This window comes from Mesitornis unicolor, unplaced genomic scaffold (assembly GCF_000695765.1).
Source record: "Mesitornis unicolor isolate BGI_N332 unplaced genomic scaffold, ASM69576v1 scaffold16420, whole genome shotgun sequence".
NCBI classification, from domain to species: domain Eukaryota; kingdom Metazoa; phylum Chordata; class Aves; order Mesitornithiformes; family Mesitornithidae; genus Mesitornis; species Mesitornis unicolor.
Genome location: NW_010160437.1, coordinates 10,803 through 30,923, shown reverse-complemented (window position 1 = coordinate 30,923; position 20,121 = coordinate 10,803). Strand labels below are relative to the sequence as shown.

At 46.0% G+C, this 20,121-nt stretch overlaps 1 protein-coding gene across 2 annotated transcripts; it reads left to right on the top strand.

Annotated features, from left to right (window-relative positions):
- Positions 1-922: 922 nt before the first annotated feature.
- On the top strand, positions 923-18,432 carry ATG16L1 (autophagy related 16-like 1 (S. cerevisiae)). 2 transcript variants are annotated; one of them, XM_010190015.1, is made up of 17 exons: positions 923-1,008; positions 2,696-2,801; positions 3,634-3,707; positions 3,903-4,154; positions 5,045-5,110; positions 7,809-7,895; positions 8,624-8,680; positions 9,628-9,730; positions 11,960-12,065; positions 12,178-12,248; positions 13,756-13,827; positions 15,133-15,253; positions 16,081-16,186; positions 16,436-16,585; positions 16,973-17,020; positions 17,360-17,461; positions 17,838-18,432. In XM_010190015.1, the coding sequence occupies exons 1-17, from the start codon at positions 986-988 to the stop codon at positions 17,929-17,931; spliced, it is 1,638 nt and encodes a 545-aa protein (XP_010188317.1). In that variant the 5' UTR covers positions 923-985; the 3' UTR covers positions 17,932-18,432. The 2 variants fall into 2 exon arrangements, with proteins under 2 accessions (XP_010188317.1, XP_010188325.1); XM_010190023.1 differs by lacking the exon at positions 8,624-8,680.
- Positions 18,433-20,121: the final 1,689 nt, after the last annotated feature.

Below are 20,121 nucleotides of genomic sequence, written 5' to 3'. Positions count from 1 at the left end.
GGGCGGCGCGGCTGTCGCGGCGGGGGTCAGGCCGGGAGACGCTTTTCTTTCCCCCCCCTCGGAAAGGGGGGAAAACGCGGGGGTCAAGGGCCCCTGAGGCCTCGCGTATTTCGTAGAATTATAAAATCATAGAATACCAGGTGGGAAGGGACCACAGGGATCATCCAGTCCAACCTCTGCTTCTTTTTCAGAAGCCAGTTTGGGAGGTGTTTGTTAAAACCGAGAAAAGTTGGGGTTTCTGCATTATGAAGGGAAATAGGTAGTCGCTTTTCTCAGTTCCCTCACAGACTGCACTGAGTCCGTGCTGTGGACAGTGACTGAATGTCTGAATTGTGTGCACAGCTCCTGCTCAGACGTTGGTGGGGTTGAGAACGACAGTGCTGTTGACCCTGATCCTGCTCTTTTGTCAGATTTGGAGCTGTTCAGGGCCAGCACTTTCTATGCAGTGCTCGCTTGCCCGTCCCTCTCCTGCCTCGGCTGTGACAGGAGCAGATGGAGGATCACCGAGTGCTGCTGGCTGTGATGATTTATGTGATTTGGGGAAAGGCAAACAAATCTCAGCAAGGCTCTGTTGGATGTGACCAGTTCTCTTTTGCTCGTTGCTATCACTTGAGGGACTAGCAAGAGTTTGAACTTTGAACCCCTTCTCTTTTAGCAGATAGCAATACTCTCAAGCAGCCTCTCTGTTTAACATTAATAAGACCGGTCCCACACATTAAGAAGGAATTCTTAGAGCTGTAACTGAATATTGCCTTGGCCTGCTGGCATTGGCGAGGAGCGCATGATGATGTGGTGGATGCCTGTGGTTGTGTCAGAGTTATTCAGAGTACTAGGTTGTAGCTGGCAGAAGAAGAGAGGGGGAATCTGGTTTTGCTTTTTGGTTATCGTCTCAATTGCACTGTTTGCCCTTCCAGATAACAAGCTACTGGAGAAGTCAGACCTTCATGCGGTGCTGGCTGATAAGCTGCAAGCAGAAAAATATGACATGCAGAGCAGACACGAGATCAGGTATTTGAAGTTCCTTTTCTGTCAGTCAGCTGCCTGTCGTGCACACTGTCACCTAAACCGCGTATTACACAAACAGCCTCTAGGTTACTGCAGTAACTTGGAGTCAGACAAGCTGGGAAATCTATTGAACTTTAAATTATAACTGACTCTAAGCATGTGGTTAGGTTACAGTGTGTTTACAGTAAACAGGGCAGAAAGATCTGACCGAGTTTTGGACAGAAATTAAATTATCACAAACTCAGGGTGTGGAGGTGCACTAGAATGAGTTTCTGCTTGTGATCTGTTTACCTCATGATGCTTGTAATGCTTGCCTGGTGTTAGTTTCTAACAACACTTGAAATGGTTTGATCTCGTTGCAGTGCAGGCAGAAACCCACATCTTGGTTTCTTTCAGTTTGTGTTATCGTGGAAGAAATCATGATTGCCAAATGTCAGTCCTAAACAAGCACCGTATGCTAACAAGAAGGTGTCTGCTGCCTGCTTCTAGCAGGGCTTTTTCAGGAAACTTCTTCTCTCACCTGGTAATAGCATTCCAGTGCTGCAGGGAGGGGTTGTGCTGCTTATTCTGTTGGCATTGGAATCCACAGCAAACCAGTGTGTTACTGGTGTGTGCTTTGGCATGTAAATCCCAGCAGGTAAAGGCTGTTGGGTTCTGCTCTTGGGGTAACTGAGGAAAAGGCAGTGCTAGGTAGCTCAGAATTTCCCGCTTCTGTAGATGTTGCTGCTTCTGTTGAAGCTCTTTTTGCTGTGTAACGCAAAGCTGTACGTTTGTGTCTAATTGGGCTACAAAATAAACAAGTATAGTTAAGGCTATTGTGTGCTGTTACTCATAAGGAGAGGAGGAACTCCTGAATTTGCAGGAACTGCAGGTAAAATGTCAGCATTTGGCCAGCAGGCTGGAGCTGACGCTCATGTGAGAGTTCCCAGAAGCTTTCTTGTGACTGCAGTTGTCTCAAACCGTGGGAATCTGACCCTGGTTGAACACCTGCTCTGAGAGATGAGGCTGGAGAAGATGAGCATGGAAAGAACTGCACAGAAGCAGTCTCCTCAAAGTAAATTCTGAGCTAAACTCTGGTCCTGGCCTCTGTATATGACAGTTTTTGGAAACAGAATGAATTCCCTCATCGTAGATAGCTGAGGAAAATGGCTTTTCCTTACCTTAAGGCCAAGGCAAGAATACCCCAAAACTTTCACGTAAGAAGCAGCTAGAACATAGTTAACATAATAAACCCGAGGGCCTGGGACTATACCCTTAGTTCCCTGGCTTTGGATTCTGTACTCTCTATTATGCCCTCTCTGCACACCTAGCATCTTCAGGGTCCACCAGCTCACTCCAAACCAAATTGGAATTGGTAGAATATTTGTAATTCTTCTAGAATTTGGGGACTGTACTCGTTTGCCCTCATGGTAATTTAGGCAGAGGCTGGTTATCTTTCATTGGAGTTTGAATTCTGGTTTAGAAATGGACAAAAAGGTAAATTGAGTCCTCAGTAAACTTAATTTTCCGGTACTACATGATGGTGTTTAGGTTGGTGAGAAGCGTGTTGTGGTTTGGTTTGTTGTGAATGACCTGTATCTCTGATGTGGTGTAGAAAACCCAAGGGAGGCGATGTCTTGATGCTCACTGGCCAAGGCACAGGAGCGATTGGACTCCAGTTTGTGACTCCTCTTCCTCTCTCCTGTTCCAGTCCAGGACACGATGGCACCTGGAATGATGCTCAGCTGCAGGAGCTGGCACAGCTGAAGATAAAGCATCAGGAGGAGCTGACAGAGCTGCATAAGAAACGTGGCGAGGTTAGAAAATCCTGGGTTCTGTGTGGTCCATACGTAGCCCTTTGTGAGCACCACCTCAGTTTGACCAAGCTTATTCATCATAATTTCTTCAGAATTTCACGTGCAGCCTTGTTGAGCTCTCCATGTTGATGGTCAAAATCAACCAGAGATGGTTGGTCTTTAAAACTGACAGCCAGGAAAGAAGAGCTTACACTGTCAGTGTAGCATGATTTCTAAAGAGTGCTTAATTTTGTGTCTCATGAATAGACTTATGAATAGGTTTTTAACTCTAATTATTAGAGGAGGAAGGAATTGATCCAGTTTAGAGTTGCATACGACCACTAGATCTACACTGAAAAGACTTTGAGGGCATAGGTGGTTTTATTTGACAGGACCACTGCTGTAAAAGAATAGAAAAATAAGCTTAAACAGAGGTTGAAAGTGCCTGAAAAGGGCGTCCTGGTTCTGCCACGTAGATGCAGCAGGGAGTCCTGGAAGCTCTGAGATTTTTTAATGTTTTAATGGGAAGATGGGGATGCTTCGTCAGCATAAGTGGGTTTTTAGAAACCACAGCAGTGGATTGAATGAGTCCAGGAGTCAGTGCCTGAGTGGTGCTGCAGGCTTTGATAGGGAGAAGGTGGGAGTGACGTTTTTGAAAGTGAGTTCCCTGATTTAATGGTGTGTGTAACAGGGACAGTAAGCACATCTTTTTAGAAAGCTGTGAAGGAAGACCTGCAAGGTATCTTCCTGCCTGTGCTGTTAGCTTGGTCTGTACTCCAGCTGGTTGCTGCTCGGTGTGTGCTGTCCAGGTGGTATCCCTGCATTTTGTAATGTGATTTTCTCCTCTCCTTAGCTGGCCCAGTCCGTGATTGATCTGAATAACCAAATGCAGCAGAAGGACAAAGAGATGCAAATGAATGAAGCAAAGTGAGTAGGAACTGTTTCGCCTGCGCGGTTGGTATGAGATCAAGATTTCTGGCTATTTATTGTGTTAGTGTTCTCTAGGAATCTTCGCTATAGCTAAAAATGCCTCTGTTAGGCATTGTACAAGTAGCACGGTGGTGGATGATGCAGATCCCAGAGGAGACCCTCATGGTTCTGTGTACTTTGTTGCCGTTCCAGGATTGCAGAGTATTTGCAGAAGATCTCTGAGCTGGAAACAGAGTGCCAGGAATTGCGGAGCAAACTGCAAGACCTCGAGCGAGCCAATCAGACCCTGAAAGATGAATACGATGCCCTCCAGATCACCTTTAATGCCTTGGAGGAGAAACTGAGGAAAACTACCGAAGACAACCAGGAGCTGGTCTCGCGTTGGATGGCAGAGAAAGCACAAGAAGCCAATCGTTTGAATGCGGAAAATGAAAAGGATTCAAGGTGAGACTGATGACCTCTGTGTGATGAGTTACTTCCCAGTGTATTTTTGAATCCTTGTGAGTGCAGAGGATAAAACCAGGTCTAGTTTGATCTCAGATCTCTGTGTTCTCGCACAACACAATGAGAGTCCAGAACTTCACGGTCTTCTTTTGTCTGGCACAGATGCTCTGTGGAAACATTCCTCTTTCAAATGAATAAGATGTTGTTTTGTTTCTTGAGCAACATTTAACTATGACCTGAGCATCATAAATCACATAAAAACTGTGGGTTTTTTGCCGGTATTAGATTGGACTTCTCTTGTTCCTGTTGCATCTCGGTACTACTCCTAGTTTTGTCCTTTTTAAACTGAAATTGGCTAAGCGTACTTTGCTTTCTGCTAAAAGGAGAAGCTGCCATGAGACTGAGCCATGTGTAACTTGCAAAAATAAGTTTGTGCTTTTTTCTGCCTTGCAAAATAAGAATTTTTCTTCTGAATTGCTTCAGCTTACTTCCCAGCTAACCACAGATGGACACTAGGAGCCATAGGACAAGTCTCTCAGTATTGGACAGTTGGGTAACCTCTTTCCTAACATAGTCATTGTTTTTGCAGGTCTTTGTACTCCAAGCAAGTCTGAATTTGTGTGGGTCATACAGGGCCATGGGTACACTTACACTTTGCCTTATTGCCCCGCTCAGTTGATCTTGTCCTTTGCTGTCCACAGTAAGGAAATGACCTCTTCTGCGCTGTCTTGAAAAGCAGGATAACATCAGGGCAGTGGTTGGATTTTTTCTGAAATCTTTTTGAATCCAAACTCTGCAGGGTGACCTCTGGAATGGGATTAAGGACTTGTGTGTGCTGTGCTGGGTTTTGTTTGTTTGTTTGTTAAATACCAGTACTTTCCTTTTCCTAGGAGACGACAAGCCAGGCTGCAGAAGGAGCTAGCAGAAGCTGCCAAAGAACCCCTGCCTGTTGAACCGTAAGCAGTCTTGATTTACAGAGGCTCCTTCATCTCTTCATGCTTCAGTTTTGTGCAGATGCATGACAAATGGTATCTTTGTTATTTCTAAATTTGGTGTTGTAGAGGAGTGCTTAAACTGTTGTGTAAAGTAAAAAATGTGCAGTAGCTTTCCCTTACTGAACTTCCAGAAGAAGGAGCTCTGTTATGACTCAAAGTAGATCCTTGGACTGAAAGTCCTAAGAATGGTTCATAGAGTGATTATATGTACTTATCTCCACGTAAAAACACTTGTTATCTGGTGCCTTTGGTCTTCAGAATAGTTCTTCAGTCATGAAGCAATAAGCTCTGGAGGTGCCTGCATTTTTGAGTGTTAGACTACAAATATGTCCAAGGATTTCCTGTAGGAACAGGTACTGAATGAGTTAATATGGATGAGAAGATACTGATAATTTCTATACTGGGAGAGATTTATTCTGTAGGAAGAACCAGCTAGATGTGGAGTTACTTTTCCTGGCCAGCCAGAGAGAAATATCTCTAGTGTCTTGTTCTTTTCACTGCTGGGTTTGCTCCTGGGCGGTATTTAATCGGCTGACTGAAGCGAGCAGTGGATGGTGTAGGTGCTTTGCACCAGGTTGATAAGGTTAAGGGCACTTGTTTTTGCCAAGGGCAGGAAAACGGCACCTGCTGTGTTGTTACTGGAAAGCACTGAGACAGCCTTCAGCGTGCAGGCTTTTCCTTGATATCTGTTCTCTTTGTATTAGCACCACATCATCATGTTGGGTCTCTGTGCTGCATGGCCTTGCACAGGGTAGGAGTACTGCATCTGCTCTGAAGCAGGCCCATGCCACAGTCTGGGGTAGGTAGGAAGGACACACAAAAACAGTATGAGACAGCTTTTGTAGCATTTGAGAAGGAAATGGGTACTGCAGTTAGCAATGCAGCAGTTAGAATAACAATGCTAGTTAGAACTAGGTAGCTTTTCTTTTATAGAACTGTTGAAATGCTGCCGTTCCCTGAGCTATTGAGGGCTGACTCTCCATGACCAGATCACCGCTCACCTCAGTTTTCCCAGCTCGTAAGAATAGCGATAGCCCTTTTCTCCAAATTACCTGATGTGAACACACACAGTATCTTAGAATATTGAACTCTTCAATAAATAATGTCGCACTGAGAGGGGAAACGTGCCTGTAATATCTGTGGCTGCTTTCCCTGTTAAGCTTCTTCCTCTCCATTATCCAAAGTGGGACCTTCGTATCGTAGAGCTGAACTCAGAGGTAGCTGTAGCACAACAGCTTGGATATTTTACTTCTTGTGGTGGGGATGATGGTCTTGGTATTTCATAAATAATTGGATATGATGCACTGAGAAGTTGAAAAGAGAGCCCGTTTAAAAAAAAAATTAGAAAATAATTGCTTCTGTGAATTCCTCAAACTCTGCTTCACAGATGTTTTTAATTCGTATTTGACTTGGTAATTTTAGAGGCTTTGTGTTGTGTAAGTGTGCTGCTCGCTGAAGGGGAAAACTGCAACATTTCGAGGAGCGTGCACTGATGTTTGTACTCGCTTCAGAAATATCTGAAGTTAACACAAGGGGTTTTTGCTGCGTGCAATTTTAATAGTTCAAACTTTAGATTTTAAAAAAGAAACCAGCAGAACTTGGTAGTGTTTTATTGCAATGTCAGCCTGATACTTTCAATCAGAGTATGGACTTTTCCATAGCCTTTTCACATACACTGTCCTCCAAAATCTTAGAACTTCAAGTGCAGCTATAATCTGAAAAGAGATTAAAAATGCTCCTATCCTCTTCATTTTTTTTTTTTTGCAGCTGAGCGTTATCTGATGGCAGGAATTGGTTCATTCCTACTTAAGAGCAGAATTTAAACTTCCCGTTCAGTCAAATGCCATCAGGTTGATAGAGCGTGTTTAAAAATAGTTTGTTCTGCAGAATCAGCAGTGGAGGAAAGATGGTCACTGGGGGAAAACAGCAGGCTGTCAGAGCCCATGGTGACTAATGGAGAGAAGGCTTGTAGCGTGAGCTGAGCAGTTCAGCTGGATTCACTTGTGGTGTATGTATGGGATCCTCACACTTGTGGTGGTTGTACACCAACACCTCAATGAGGTGTCCCAAAACACCCCTCGTACATAACGAAGCAGCACCTGAACTACAGCAGTGTAGAAAGTATCGGATGCCTTCAGTGTGGATGAAGAGCAAACATTCAAGCTCTGGTGCTTTGTTTTTTTAATAGTTCCTTGTTCTGGAACAGCAGGAAAGGTGCTGTGAAAGTGGATGGCAATAACTCGTGTCTCTGCTGTTCTTTGGCTGTTTCACAAATGCAGTTCACGCTGTAGCAAAGTCAGTAGCGACAGGTCCTTGTAACGCTGTATGCAGTGCTGCAACTCACCATCAGTGTGGGGTGGTAGAGCAGCCAGCCCTGTTGTCAGTGAAGAGGGAAAAAACCCCAAAATGAAGCTGCATGGCCGTGTTCTCAGCCACTGGATGTTGAACGTAGGATCTCTGGCAGCGACTGCCAGAGCAGGGTTTGCGTTGTCTGGATCTACCCGTGTGTTACGACAGCTGAGCCCGCCCAGAGGTGGGGTGGGTGCAGGCTGACAGACCCTGGAGCAGTGTTGTCCGTTCGGTTCATGTCCATCGGTGGGTGCTTTCCCCAGGGAGCTGTTTCTGACTGAAAAGGAGGTGTGTTCTCTCACTCCAGCAGGGATGACGATATTGAAGTGCTTGCAGACGAAACCTCTGACACAGCCGAGGAGACCTCTCCGGTGCGAGCCATCAGCCGAACGTCCAGGTTTGTAGACCGAGAGGGGTTTGTGTCGTGTCATTGAGGAGGAACAAGGGCTGTGAGAGTTGAAACAACTTTGGGAATGTTACGTACAGGTTTTACTTGCTGTTAGCTGGGACGCAGTGTAGTACTTCCACCAGAGCAGATGAAGCTCATGTGCTGTGTTCTGTTACCATGCTCTAGATACGCTCTGGTTTTCCTTTGCTGTTTGAAATAAATTGAACTAATGCCTGAAAAATCTGTCTCTAATCTTAAAAACAGAGGCTTAAAAGCAAAGTAGACAACAAAATGGGTATTGCAGTGCCTGTTGTGTCATATCTCTGTTACTATACAGGCTAGCAGCATGATTTTACAAATAGCTGCACCTTTTGATTTACCTGAAATGCTGAAAATATCTTGACTGAGATGAAATAGCAGTGAGTGGAAAGTAAGAGGTGGTTACATGAGCATGGATTTAGTTGAAACTTCAGACTTGGCAGACTATTCTGTCTAAACCCAGTAATTCACAGGGTGGAAGCTGAGGGAAATGGAAGAAACCTGACTCACAGATGATGCTCTGAGTTGTAGTTACTGGTGGCTTTTGAACTGCTGCCTGCCTTTGGTGCTTCTGTCTTTGGATGGGGTCTGCAGGGGAGGGAGTCTTTCCAGAGACTTGTTGCTATGAAATGTGTTTGTATTGATCTTTGTGTGGAGAAGCTACTCACAAGGTTTAAACCTGTCCTCCCCTCCTTCAGTAAGCGACTCTCCCAGCCAGCTGGAGGCCTTCTGGACTCTATCACTAATATCTTTGGGTAGGTTAGACCACTTTCACCTCTTTGTTTTGTGTATTGGTTTCAATGTACACCAAAATCTGGGTAATGCAGGGAATACGAACGAGAAATTTCGGCCTTTCTTCTAGCTTCTGCCTTTCTTTTTTTTTTCTTTTTCGTTCTCCTCAACTTCCTGTTTCTTCCATCTTGCCGTGTGCTGACCTCTGACCTTTCCCTCCAGTCTGTCTGAGTCTCCCCTTTTGGGACATCAGTCTGCTGATGCTGCCAGGTGACAACATTATCTGCTCTTAGTCCAGCATGTGAATGTGTTCCAGTGAAGTAACGTGGCACCCAGCTGCATTATCCCGATGAGATTTCAGATATTGAAAACACGGGCTAGAAACTGCAGGCAGAGAGGCAACGAGCCCCTCTTTGTGGAGAGAATACGTGGGGTTTGCTCTTACTTTCCACTGCACTTTGCTCCTTTAATAGGGTTGTTTAAAATAAGTCCCTGGGTTCTGCACTTAGTGCCCAGAGTGGAGTCAGTTTTAAGTCCAGCTCTGCATTGAGTGGATGTCTTTGCTTAAATGCTGCAGCCAGAGCTGCTGAAGGGAGCATTTTGCTGCCTGGAATGTAGTGCTGCAATGGTGTTGGGTCTCCCTAGATGTAGTGTTAGAGCTGCAGTCTCTCCAGCTGCAATCACTCCCGTGTTTCTCTTTCCTGTTAAAAAGAAATGCTCCAAAATGAGGTCAGTCATGAGTTCAGGAGGCTTATCTGGTGTGTTATGAAATATCTAAAGCCACAAGTGGATGTAGTGCTATGTGACAAATGTAGTTTTTGAAAGATGGGGTAGAAGACAGTTTAAACTCCTTCCCCTGTTTGTTAATCGCTGTACAGTGTAGTTAAGTGACATGTGCAGGTCTGGATGAATTCAAGAAAAGCAGCATTCATTTCTCATGTTAAAATATTTCTGCTTTGTTTCGTCTCAGGAGGCGTTCTCTGTCCTCGTTCCCTGCTCCCCAGGATAACGTGGAGCCACATCCAGGTGCCAGTAAAGAAGTGAGAGTGCCCACTACTGCCATTTGTGTCTTTGTAAGTAGAGGAGGAGTTCTCGTTTTTACCACTGCTTTGACTGTCTTTGGAGGAGGTGAATCCCATCTGTGTGGGAAATGGTCTCCTCAGACCCTTTCTATTAGCACTGCCGAACAAGAAGGAGTTCTTGATTTGGTAGCATAGCTCATCCCGTTTATTTCTGAGCCCAAATGCCTCAAAGAGTCAATGTGCTTGGTGTCTGTCTTGCTGAGGTCGATGATGATGAGTAAAAGGTCTGAGAGCACAGGGGAATTGCACTCCATTACCCTCCTGGCTCCCAGCAGTCCCTGCTCTGTCATGCCGTAGTAGAGCTATGATCGAGGAAGGGATTGCTGATAGTTTGGGATTAATTCAGTTCCAGTTCTCCACAGTGAAGGGAGTTGTGGTGCTGAATGTCATCCGACAGGGCTGGTCAAGAGGAGCTTGTGGTAGTGGAGTGTCTTCATTTGTTGTGTGTGATCTCAAGTTTTCAAGCTGAGACCTCCTGTGTGCGTTGTTTGGCCCCACAAGGGCAAACTTAAGTTTCTGTGAAGGGCATTGCCTTCTGAATGAAAGATACTGTGGTGATCTGTCTTGTAACGCAGCTCTTGAGCTTTCTCAGACACTCCAATTCCTGATACGGGTATCTTATGGATATGAAATGACTCATGTTTTTCATCCAGAGGATGTGTGTTCCTAGCCTGCCCTGGTACCATCGGAGAAGATGGGGTGGAGGGAGTAGCAGTGTTACCTTAAGTGAGAACAGGGTCATAACATGAGTGACAGCCTTGAGCTGGAACATCAGAGTAGGTGTTCATGGCTTTGGTGTGTGACTAATTTAATCATGGAAGGTATTGCAAAGCTATATACGTGATGTTTTCATGAACCATGCGAGAGGTGCTGGTGTTTTCCTCTTTCTCTTCATCTTCTGTAATGTCATCTGAACGTTCAAGAGCAGTGCAGCCTGTTTCGCCCACACAGGGGGGCAAACCCCAGTAGACTGTGGTGACCCCTGGTCTTAGCAATGCGTGTGTTCCTTCCAGAGATGATCTGGGTTATGGTTTAGCTTGTGTTTGGAGCCCAGGTCCAGCAGAGCATGCCAGGAATGAATGCAAGCACTGCCAGAGGTTGGGCAGATACAGGGAGCAGTCTGGCCTCGCTTCTGGAGATGAGTAGAGCAGGGCTGGGAAGGAGGACAAGGTGGTCACTTCAGCCATAGCTCTTGGGCAGAGCTTCTAGGCAAGATTTCTGACCAGTTTTGTTCTGAGTGGCCCTTCTGCACTTGTAGGAAGACCAGATTTGAAGTGGGATGATCCCACATGAGCTGGCAGACCAAGTTCAAGCAACAGGTTCCATAAAAAACAGCTTTCCAGGAAAACTGATTTTGAAAGAGCAGTTACTGAAAATACTTTAGAAGAAGTGCAGAAAATGGACTAAGAATGTGATACTGACACTGTGGGTATAAAATAGTGGTATATATAAGAATAGTGTGGATATGAAGTAGTATAAAGCTGTGAAACTGCCAGGAGGGGGAAAGGAAGGAATCTTAACATTCTCATAGGTGTTCAGAGGTGAAGAATCCCCATTGAGCAGCCAACTCAAGCATCAGAACATGGCCCCAGGAGAGAGCAGGGGCGTCACTGCACCTGCAGACAGGAACCACGGCTGAAGGGTGGGCTCTGTGAGAGAAGGTGCTGCTCAGGTCACAGCTGTGCTGGGGCAACGTGATCACCAACAGAAAGCAGCACTGCCACCAGTGCATTGATGGGTTATGCTGTTTTCTAGCAGGCTTTCCTAACCCAAGCCTGGCTTGGGTGTTCTGTGGTTGCATGTTTGGATCATGTTCCAAGGCTGGCTCTTGGTGGAGAAATGAAAAGTTAGTTTCCTTCTGCAGCAAATTGCCCGTTACTGTTTCCTGGCCTTTCCTGACTTTGTTCTGTTTGGTGTAACTTAAAAGCCTTACCTTATCAAGCCTAACCATGTGAAGCACTGTAAGACTTCTGGCAGTTGATTATCACTGCTGAGTCCTTGCTGTGTTTTTGTTTGTGCTTTTTTATCCTTCAGATAAGGATCTGTTTGTACACCATCAACCACAGTGAAGTTTCACTCTGTGGCTTAGTGTCCTGTATACTGCTGAAAGATCTGCAGCTGTGACTCTGTATAACCTGTAAATTCTCCAGCTTTCTGTGGGTTTGTGGGTCCCTGCTAATTCCAGTTTGGGGGGGCTGTTCTGTTCCTTCCCCTCCTCAGGATGCGCACGATGGGGAGGTGAACGCAGTGCAGTTCAGCCCTGGCTCCCGGTTACTCGCGACAGGAGGCATGGACCGGAGGGTGAAGCTTTGGGAAGTCCTGGGAGGTAAATGGTTTTGCTTTGGAGTATGGGGGGATGCTAAACAAACTCCTCATATTTCACTTTGTATCAGTTTCTGTTCTAATCCATCACTTAAGTTCTGTTTTTCTCTGTGCAGATAGGTGCGAGCCCAAAGGGTCCCTCTCTGGCAGTAATGCTGGGATCACAAGCATAGAGTTTGATAGTGCTGTAAGTATCTGCAATATCCACTGTTTGTGACTGGGAATAAATTAACTGAATTATGTTGCGCTCTGCTATCGATTTCCATTCTGACACTTTGAAAAGTTACCTAAGAAATGAGTAAAAATACTCACGAGAGTGACTGCAAATAGTTAAAAATGGTACAAAAGATCTTGATTTAATGCGTGGCAGTCTGTAGTTCTTATCTTTGCTTTACAATTCAGAAGATGATATTCAGCTCGGGTATTGGCTGTTACAAGATACTATGATAAAATCACAATAAAATACACTCGGTTTTGTCTAAAGTAAGAAATTGGTCTTCAGCTTCACACTAAAGCTGGCACAACAGCACGAAAGCAGCAAATCCACCCAGGCTTGATTCCTGTGGAAGTCATTTCCACAGGCGAGGTCTGTGATGAGCAGTAAAAGGTCTGACGGTCCCAGGACTTGTACTTCCACGGCCTTTTCTCCCAGCAGTTGCTCCCCAGTCCCAGCACAGCAATGGTGTGGCTGGGGGAGCGTTTGCTGACAGCTGGTGATGGGTTCAGTTCATGTCAGCCTGAAGTGCTGGAGACATGGCTGGGAGCAGCATCCAACAGTCCTGCTTGAAGGAGTTTGGGGTCTTGGATGGCTATAACTGGACACATGATCTGACTTTTCTGCTGAGACCTCTCCCGTAACACAGTGCTTTGCTGCAGCAGACCAAAGCTGACTTTATTTCTTCTGTTTGCTGATTCTCTGTGCTAAACTTCGCTGATACTCACCCAAAAGGATGCTGCCGTTAGACACCGAGCAGCTCAATAGGGATTTGCTGGTGCTGTTAATCTGTAGGAGAAACTAGTCCTGCTTTTGGCAAGTCGCTTCGGCGCTTTTGAAGTGAGATGCTAAGGGGCTTTAAGGATTCATGAAAGTCTTTGGAGTTGGACAGGATGGATCTTGTGTTGTCCATTCTCCATCGTGAGTGACTTGGAGGAACCCTGAGCCTAAAGCCACGAACAAGTCAGTTCACCTCTCTTCAGACAGATGGAGGTTTTGGAATCAGTTTAAAATGTTAGGGTTGTGATACAAGTGGCGAGAATTGGGCTGGTTCCACTCCGAGGCCTATCTGAGCGGGGGGGGAGATGATGGAGGTGTTTTCACTCTGAAAAATGAAAACGGAGGAGAAAAAACGCAGACCACAACAGATGAGGGTAGAGTGGAGTCTGGTTCTTCCCTGCAGCAGCTGGGGGCAGAAGGGAGAGGAGAACGTCCTTTCTGATCTGGTTCTTGTTATTTGTTTTATCTGTGGTCATGGTTCTACAAATCACTCACATTTTGATGAGAAGAAAAAGCCTTTTGGGAAGTTGTTCCCCTGGATTTCCTGCACTGGTATGTGCTGCTGGGTTTTGGGGTTTAGGTTTGGTTTGGTGTTTTTTTTCCCTTGGCAATATAGCACTAATATGGCTTTAATGATTTCTTGGAAGTACTTTTGAGTTTAATTTACAGAATTAGTTTCCAATTGCTCTTGTGTTCACAGGGCTCTTACCTCTTAGCGGCTTCAAATGACTTTGCCAGCAGAATCTGGACGGTTGATGACAATCGATTACGGGTGAGTTCCTTGGAGGCAAAGCCATGCTCGGGCTGTTTCTGTCCTGTGTTTTTGGTTTTACCTAATGGGGACATGGCAGTTCTGAAAGTAGCACATTTACAGACACTTCCAATGATTTTTTTGTTAACATGATCTTTATTTCTCCTAAGGGCCTTCACGGTAAGGCCTAAAATACGGTATAGGTCTTCCTGCCTTGCAGGAAACTCCAGTTACTGCCTGTTTTCACAGTTCTCCTGCTAGCAAAATCCTGTCACATAAACCCAGTAGACTTCTGCATCCCCCTCTGGAAATTGTAATGCTGCTTCTGGTTTATGGAGAACCACTTCAGTGTTTTAGCCTGAATCCAAGGAGGGGTCTGCAGAAGACAGAGCCATTTTTTTGAAGTCAGGAGCATTTCTTGAAGATAAGTCCTTTCCTTAGCTGTTCAAAGGCAGCAAGCCTGTAAGCACTGAGCTTTATTCTCAATGTCATTTGAAAGGTTCCTCCTCTCCTCCCAACGCCTTTATACTCGAGTTCTTCTCCGACACTTGGCTCTAGTTGAAAGAAGGATTAATCTTTCACCAAAAGAAAAGTTTCTTTTCAGCTTTGTAAGAGTTTTTCCTGTTGTCATTCCTACCTATGCTTTTCCTAAACTTTCTATGTTGGGAAGATGCTGCTTTGATGCTCTGAGTCTCCAGCTGCATTGTAATTCCCTGGGTAGTTCTCAGTGTGGAGATACCAGGTCTCATTTAGGAAAGTGAAGAGTATTGGTTCTTTTGTAGCTCCTGTTGGGCTGCAAAACCTCCTATTGGGTGTGGATTACAGCAAATCAAAGCTTGGTGATCCATTCTTCCCGAGTTCCTGTTGTGTAGCAGGTTTACTTTTTTCCCCAAACCTTGCTCCCATTCCTTTCCGTTCTTAAGGGTTTTTCTGTTGTGTTTCCCGAGCCTAGATGGCTTTGTGTAATTTGATAGTCTTTGAGTAGTTAAAAATGTAACTAGATGCCACAGATTTCTTATTTTTCACAATTCTTATTTCAGTTATTCGTGATCTGTTTTGTGACTTAGTGTGTAAGTATTCAGCAATGTGAAGTGAATGTGGTGAAGCTGCAGCCAGTGGTGAGCAGTGTCTCCCAGCTGCATGAACTCGATGGTATTCACCACTCCTCAGTATCAGTCTGTTTAACTAGCATAATTCATTTATTTTTCTCCACGCAATGAAGTAGACATGCAAATGATGATGGAAGGCTGACTTCGAGTAGTTAAATGGCAGAACTAGGGAGCAGGTCCAAACTGCAGCTTTACCATGCGCATCTCTTGTCCTCAGCACACCCTGACGGGTCACAGCGGGAAGGTCCTGTCAGCCAAGTTCCTGCTGGACAACGCACGCATCGTTTCGGGAAGCCACGACCGGACCCTCAAGCTCTGGGACCTCCGCAGCAAAGTTTGTAAGGAAACCCAGCTTCTGTCCTTCGTCCACGTTCTGTGTGTCTGCTGAGTGTAACTGAAAGCCTGACATCAGCCAGGTTATTTCATCTTCCTGCAGTCTAAAATAGCAAAATCTAGCAGCTGTGCCATCTTCTGTTGTTATGGAAGTAATCGGATTCTTTCTGCCTGTTACCTGAAATAGGAGTAAGAAATCGTGCGTATGCAGGAAGGGCTGTTAATGCTATTACGTGAACAGCAGCTGTGTTATGTGAGCATCCCTTGTTTACGGGTTGGGGAGTGGGTATTTCGGCCTTCCATTAAAATCTTGGAGCCAGGTCAGTCTTTAACCCTGAGGTGGGTGGAAATGTCTCTTGGAAATGTACCAGACATTTCAGCATCTCCAGTGAAGGAAATGCTAGGATCCTTGGGGAGAAACACCTTATTTCCTTGGCTTTTTTCCTACTGATGGCTCTTAGACCTGACTGCACTGAGAGAGAAGCTGATATTCAAGGTTGGTACCTGGACCACAAGCATAGGTCAAGGAGACAGTTTCATGGGGTTGAACAGTTGGGAATTATAGCTGTCTAAATACGAAGTGGAAGTGAAGCAGCTGCCGTGGGAGCATTTAAAGGGATATTAGCTACAGCAAAGGAGATTGAGAAGGGCAGAGAGGTTGCTGAGGACTTAAGTCAGGATTATTCTAAGGCAATTTGTGCTGTGGTGCTCCTCGGACGCTGCTCTGTGTGGCCACTGTGTGTGGGGGGGTTATAATGGTTATTTTCTGTCTCTTGTCATCAGTTTGTACAGTATAAACTTCAGTGTGTCACCATTTGTTTATCCTTCCTAGGTATCAAAACTGTGTTTGCAGGATCTAGCTGCAACGACATCGTATGCACTGAGCAGTGTGTCATGAGTGGACACTTTGATAAGAAAATTCGATTCTGGGACATCAGGTAAAAGGATTGTAAGAGCTTATAGCGTAGGAATAGTTATGGGATCGCTCTCTGAGTTTGGTCTGCACTAGGGAACTTCTCTTCCTGAGCTTGGAAGCTGATTGGGCTGTTGTAAAGACTCAGTATGTGAGAATGAGCCAGTAATCCTTGTTCTCCTCCCACGTTAGGACAGGTCCAAGTTTTGATGCAGCAGTTTGGCTTCTGCACCTGGGTTTATTCTTTTTCCTTTCCATGTTTGTTTTTCCTTAGGACTGAAAGCATAGTGAAAGAGCTGGAGCTGCTCGGGAGAATCACAGCTCTGGACCTGAACTCGGAGCGAACGGAGCTCCTGACGTGCTCCCGCGATGATCTGCTGAAGATCGTCGACCTGCGAGTCGCTGCCGTCAAGCAGACGTTCAGGTGAGGGTGCTCCCCACAGGAACATCGGGAATTTCACCACTTTGGGTTGTGGATTGTCCTCAGTGTTGGGGTGGTTTGAAGTATCCCCATGGAGACAGCAGTCTCCTAACGTTTTCTTCTACATGGGTACCAGATTTCTTTAACAACCAAGATCTGCTCTGGTGGATCTCTTCATTTGTCTCTTTAAAGAAGGCAGCTTGGCTTACAAGTCTTTGGCCTAAAGGAAGGGTGGTTTTTTGGATGTGATTGAGGGGAGGGTGTACAGGAAATGCAAATTGTGATCTGGGGATACTGGAGCTTATTCTGAACCACGTAGAAATCCCTACCACGCTCTTTGTAAGTCCATCTTGTAAGTGAATTCACAGTTACCTGCTTCTGTCTTTTCAGTGCCCAGGGATTCAAATGTGGCTCTGACTGGACGAGAGTTGTGTTCAGGTAATGTCAGATATAAGCAAGATGCCTGATCAGTCTGTCCCCAGCAGAACTTGGGATTTGTGATGCTTGGCTGCACTGTCCCCATGTACAGCTAGAAAACCTGAGACAGAGTGTGTGACTTGCCCGAGGTTTCATCTTGGTTAAGAGGAAATCTACGGATGTTGATCCAATGTCTTAGATGCTCTCTGATTTCAAAGTGCTTACACTTCTTAACTCTTTAAAGACTATTTAATGCCAAGTTGCTTGCTTAGGAAGTTGTGAGTGGAATGGTAGTGTGTGCTGATAAATTGCTGACCTGAAAATTGTTCTCTGCCTTCTGCGCCCTCTCTGACCTCCTAGCCCTGACGGTAACTATGTGGCTGCTGGCTCAGCTGATGGGGCCCTCTACATTTGGAATGTGCTCACTGGGAAATTGGAGAGGACGCTTGCAAAGCATCACAGGTGAGGGGAAGCTGGCCACGTAATCTGGGTTATGAATCTTGCTGAGCTATGGAAGAATTGTAGTCAGACAGCTCTGCAGCTTCTGTTGGTGTGTGGGGATTCTTAATGCCCAGATACTTTGTGGATTCATGGTGGTATTGATTGAAATAAGGTTGGGTGTGTTACTGTTCACTTCTTTAACTGAGATACGATTCTAATAAGGTACATTTAATATATTCAGAAGAAGCTGTATCTCTTAGGCTTATTAGAAGCAGGAGCCCCTCGAGAGTTGAGCAAGTGCTTTCTCTGACAGTCAGTACTAGAATGTTTCATTCCAGTGGTCAGGGCTATTGTGGAATTCAGCTCTTTTGTAAACTTACGCCTGGCTCTGTTTCAGTTCTCCTATCAATGCAGTGGCGTGGTCACCAGCGGGTGCCCACGTGGTCAGCGTGGACAAAGGAAACAAGGCTGTGCTGTGGTCTGAATTCTGACTGGATGGAGGGTGAAGCGCGGAGCGTCCAGCGCCTCTGTGTGGTGGTGCTGGTCCGTGGCTGAACAGAACGGAGACCCGAGCCCAGATCCATCCCGAGCGAGGATATTATCAAGTGCACGGGCTTCCCTTTCCAGAGGAAAGTTCTAAAGCAATGGAGAAGGAGCCCGAGTCAGAGACTTCCTATGGCCGTAACTGCACTGTGGCACTTGGACTCGGCAAGGGATCGGCTGCTCTGGATGGAGAGTGCCACTCGGCCATGCCTTTACACGCAGTGTCTGTGCGCCAAGCGGAGCTGAAGATACTGGCGGGATTCCTCACCAGACAGCTGTGCCAAATACCCTGTCACATAAATGTATCTGCAGCACTTCTGAGTTGGAAATGTTGGGAAGAAAGAGGTTACTGTGTATGCTGACTTAATCCGTGTCCTGTCTCCTGTGTTGGGTTCTCGTGGCCTAGTTTCAGGCATGGGGTGAGAAGGGCCCGAAGCGTGGCCGGGTCCTAGGCGGTCTGAAGGGTTGGAGCAGCCTTGGAGCAGCCTCCTGTGGCTCTGGCAGCTCTGCCTTTGGGTGATCAGCTCAATTCAGATCTGCTCTGATCCCGACACAGGTTCTGCAGCACTGTCATGTGAACTTTTTGTATCCGTTTCACCTGTCCTTAGGGAAATGGTCCGTTCTTTGGGACTTCTGCACCCCTCAGCCGCGTGGGTATCGCAAAACAGGAGATTTTTAATCTTTCTGTTCTACAGGCGGTTTGGTTCCTGGGTGTGAGGAGAGAAGTTCAGCTGCTGTGCTGAGGGATGTCGTGGATATACCCGTGGTCGGTCCCGTTTTCCGTTCATCCGTCCTGTCCTGGCGGCTGTCAGTAGAGCACAGGGGAGCAGTGGGCTCAATCCCAAACCCGTTGTTTTGGTGCTGACAATTGCAGGCCACTTGCCCCCTTCTCGAGCACACGTGCAATATCCCTGTCCGCGCTGGAGCCCTTTCCTTGCTGTGGAGCAGCACCTGCTCTGTCACTGTCTGAGCATCCAAATCCGTGATGTGGCGTAACTTTATCAGCCAAACCTTCCCACATCGTCTGGGCCTCGAGACAAGCCACCAGCGTTTTATTGCCTTTTATTTGCACTTTTTCTTCTTTTCCTCGTGGTGTTTTACTAAGGAAGCGTGTTCTTCGGAGGGGCTGGGTTAGGGGGCAGCTGCTGTAGCAGGCATCTCTCTGCCCTGCCCTTATGCTCAGACACTTTCTGCAGAGGGGAATGAGAGTATACGGGGCAAAGTTTTTATTTATTCAGCTGCCCGTAAGAACTTGACTGTAAATAAACCTACGTTCTGCTTTTAAAACCCCACAACGCTCCGCTTCACTTCTTTGTGTCCGTGTGTAAGATCCTGTTCTGAGTGAGCCCAGAGGGGACCCTGAGAGGTGTTTTTCTGTGCTGTTTCCTATTGTTTTCCTGAGGAGTTGTGGATTTGGGCTCAGCCGCATTGTGGGATTTGGTATGGAGGGGAAAGAGGATAATGCTCTTAGCGTGAAGCTGGGCAGCAGCAGATAGAACCTGGTCTCACTGCGTTGAACAAGTGTCTCTATCCTTGAGAGGTTGATGGATTCCTGGGTGTTCTGGATAAATAACTGAACTGAGGAAGCTGGTATCTGTATTTCAGACACTGCTGAAAATAGGCAGCTTTTTCTGCTCTGATAACTTGACTACCTTGTGAAATTTTTAACCCAGTAGTAGGAGTTGCACATTGCTTTGAAAACACAGAAACCATGGCTGAAGATGATGCCCTGGTTCCCACTCCAGAGGAACAAAGCAAAGCCTCCAGCTCTTTAATGTACAAGTTTCACACATAACTAAGAGCCATCACTTACCACCTTCCTGTTTGCACGAGAAAATAAGCCTGGCCAGCTCTTGACAGTGAGAACTGCAGCAGACATGACAAGTTTCCCATTGGCATTCTGAAGCATTGCTAAAAACAAGGTACTTGTCTTCTGCCTTCTTGCAAAGGCCCCTAGCGCCAGTCCAGGTGCCCTTGGTTACTGCAGAAAAGCAGATCACTCAATGACGAATCAGCACGGTGAAAGATTACGGGGAGATTAATGTCATAAAAGGTCTGCAGAGGTGGATCAGAATGGGCTTAGGATGTTGATGATTCGGGCTGCTGTACTCGTGGTTTTCTGCAGCACAAAAGGCTTT

Excerpts from the sequence above, each read along its gene's own strand:
- ATG16L1 (XM_010190015.1), top strand. The coding sequence starts at position 986 with ATGCAGAGCAGACACGAGATCAG. Across the intron at positions 8,681-9,627 it reads TCTATCACTAATATCTTTGG|GAGGCGTTCTCTGTCCTCGT; the intron begins GTAGGTTAGACC and ends GTTTCGTCTCAG. Across the intron at positions 13,828-15,132 it reads TTGATGACAATCGATTACGG|CACACCCTGACGGGTCACAG; the intron begins GTGAGTTCCTTG and ends TCTTGTCCTCAG.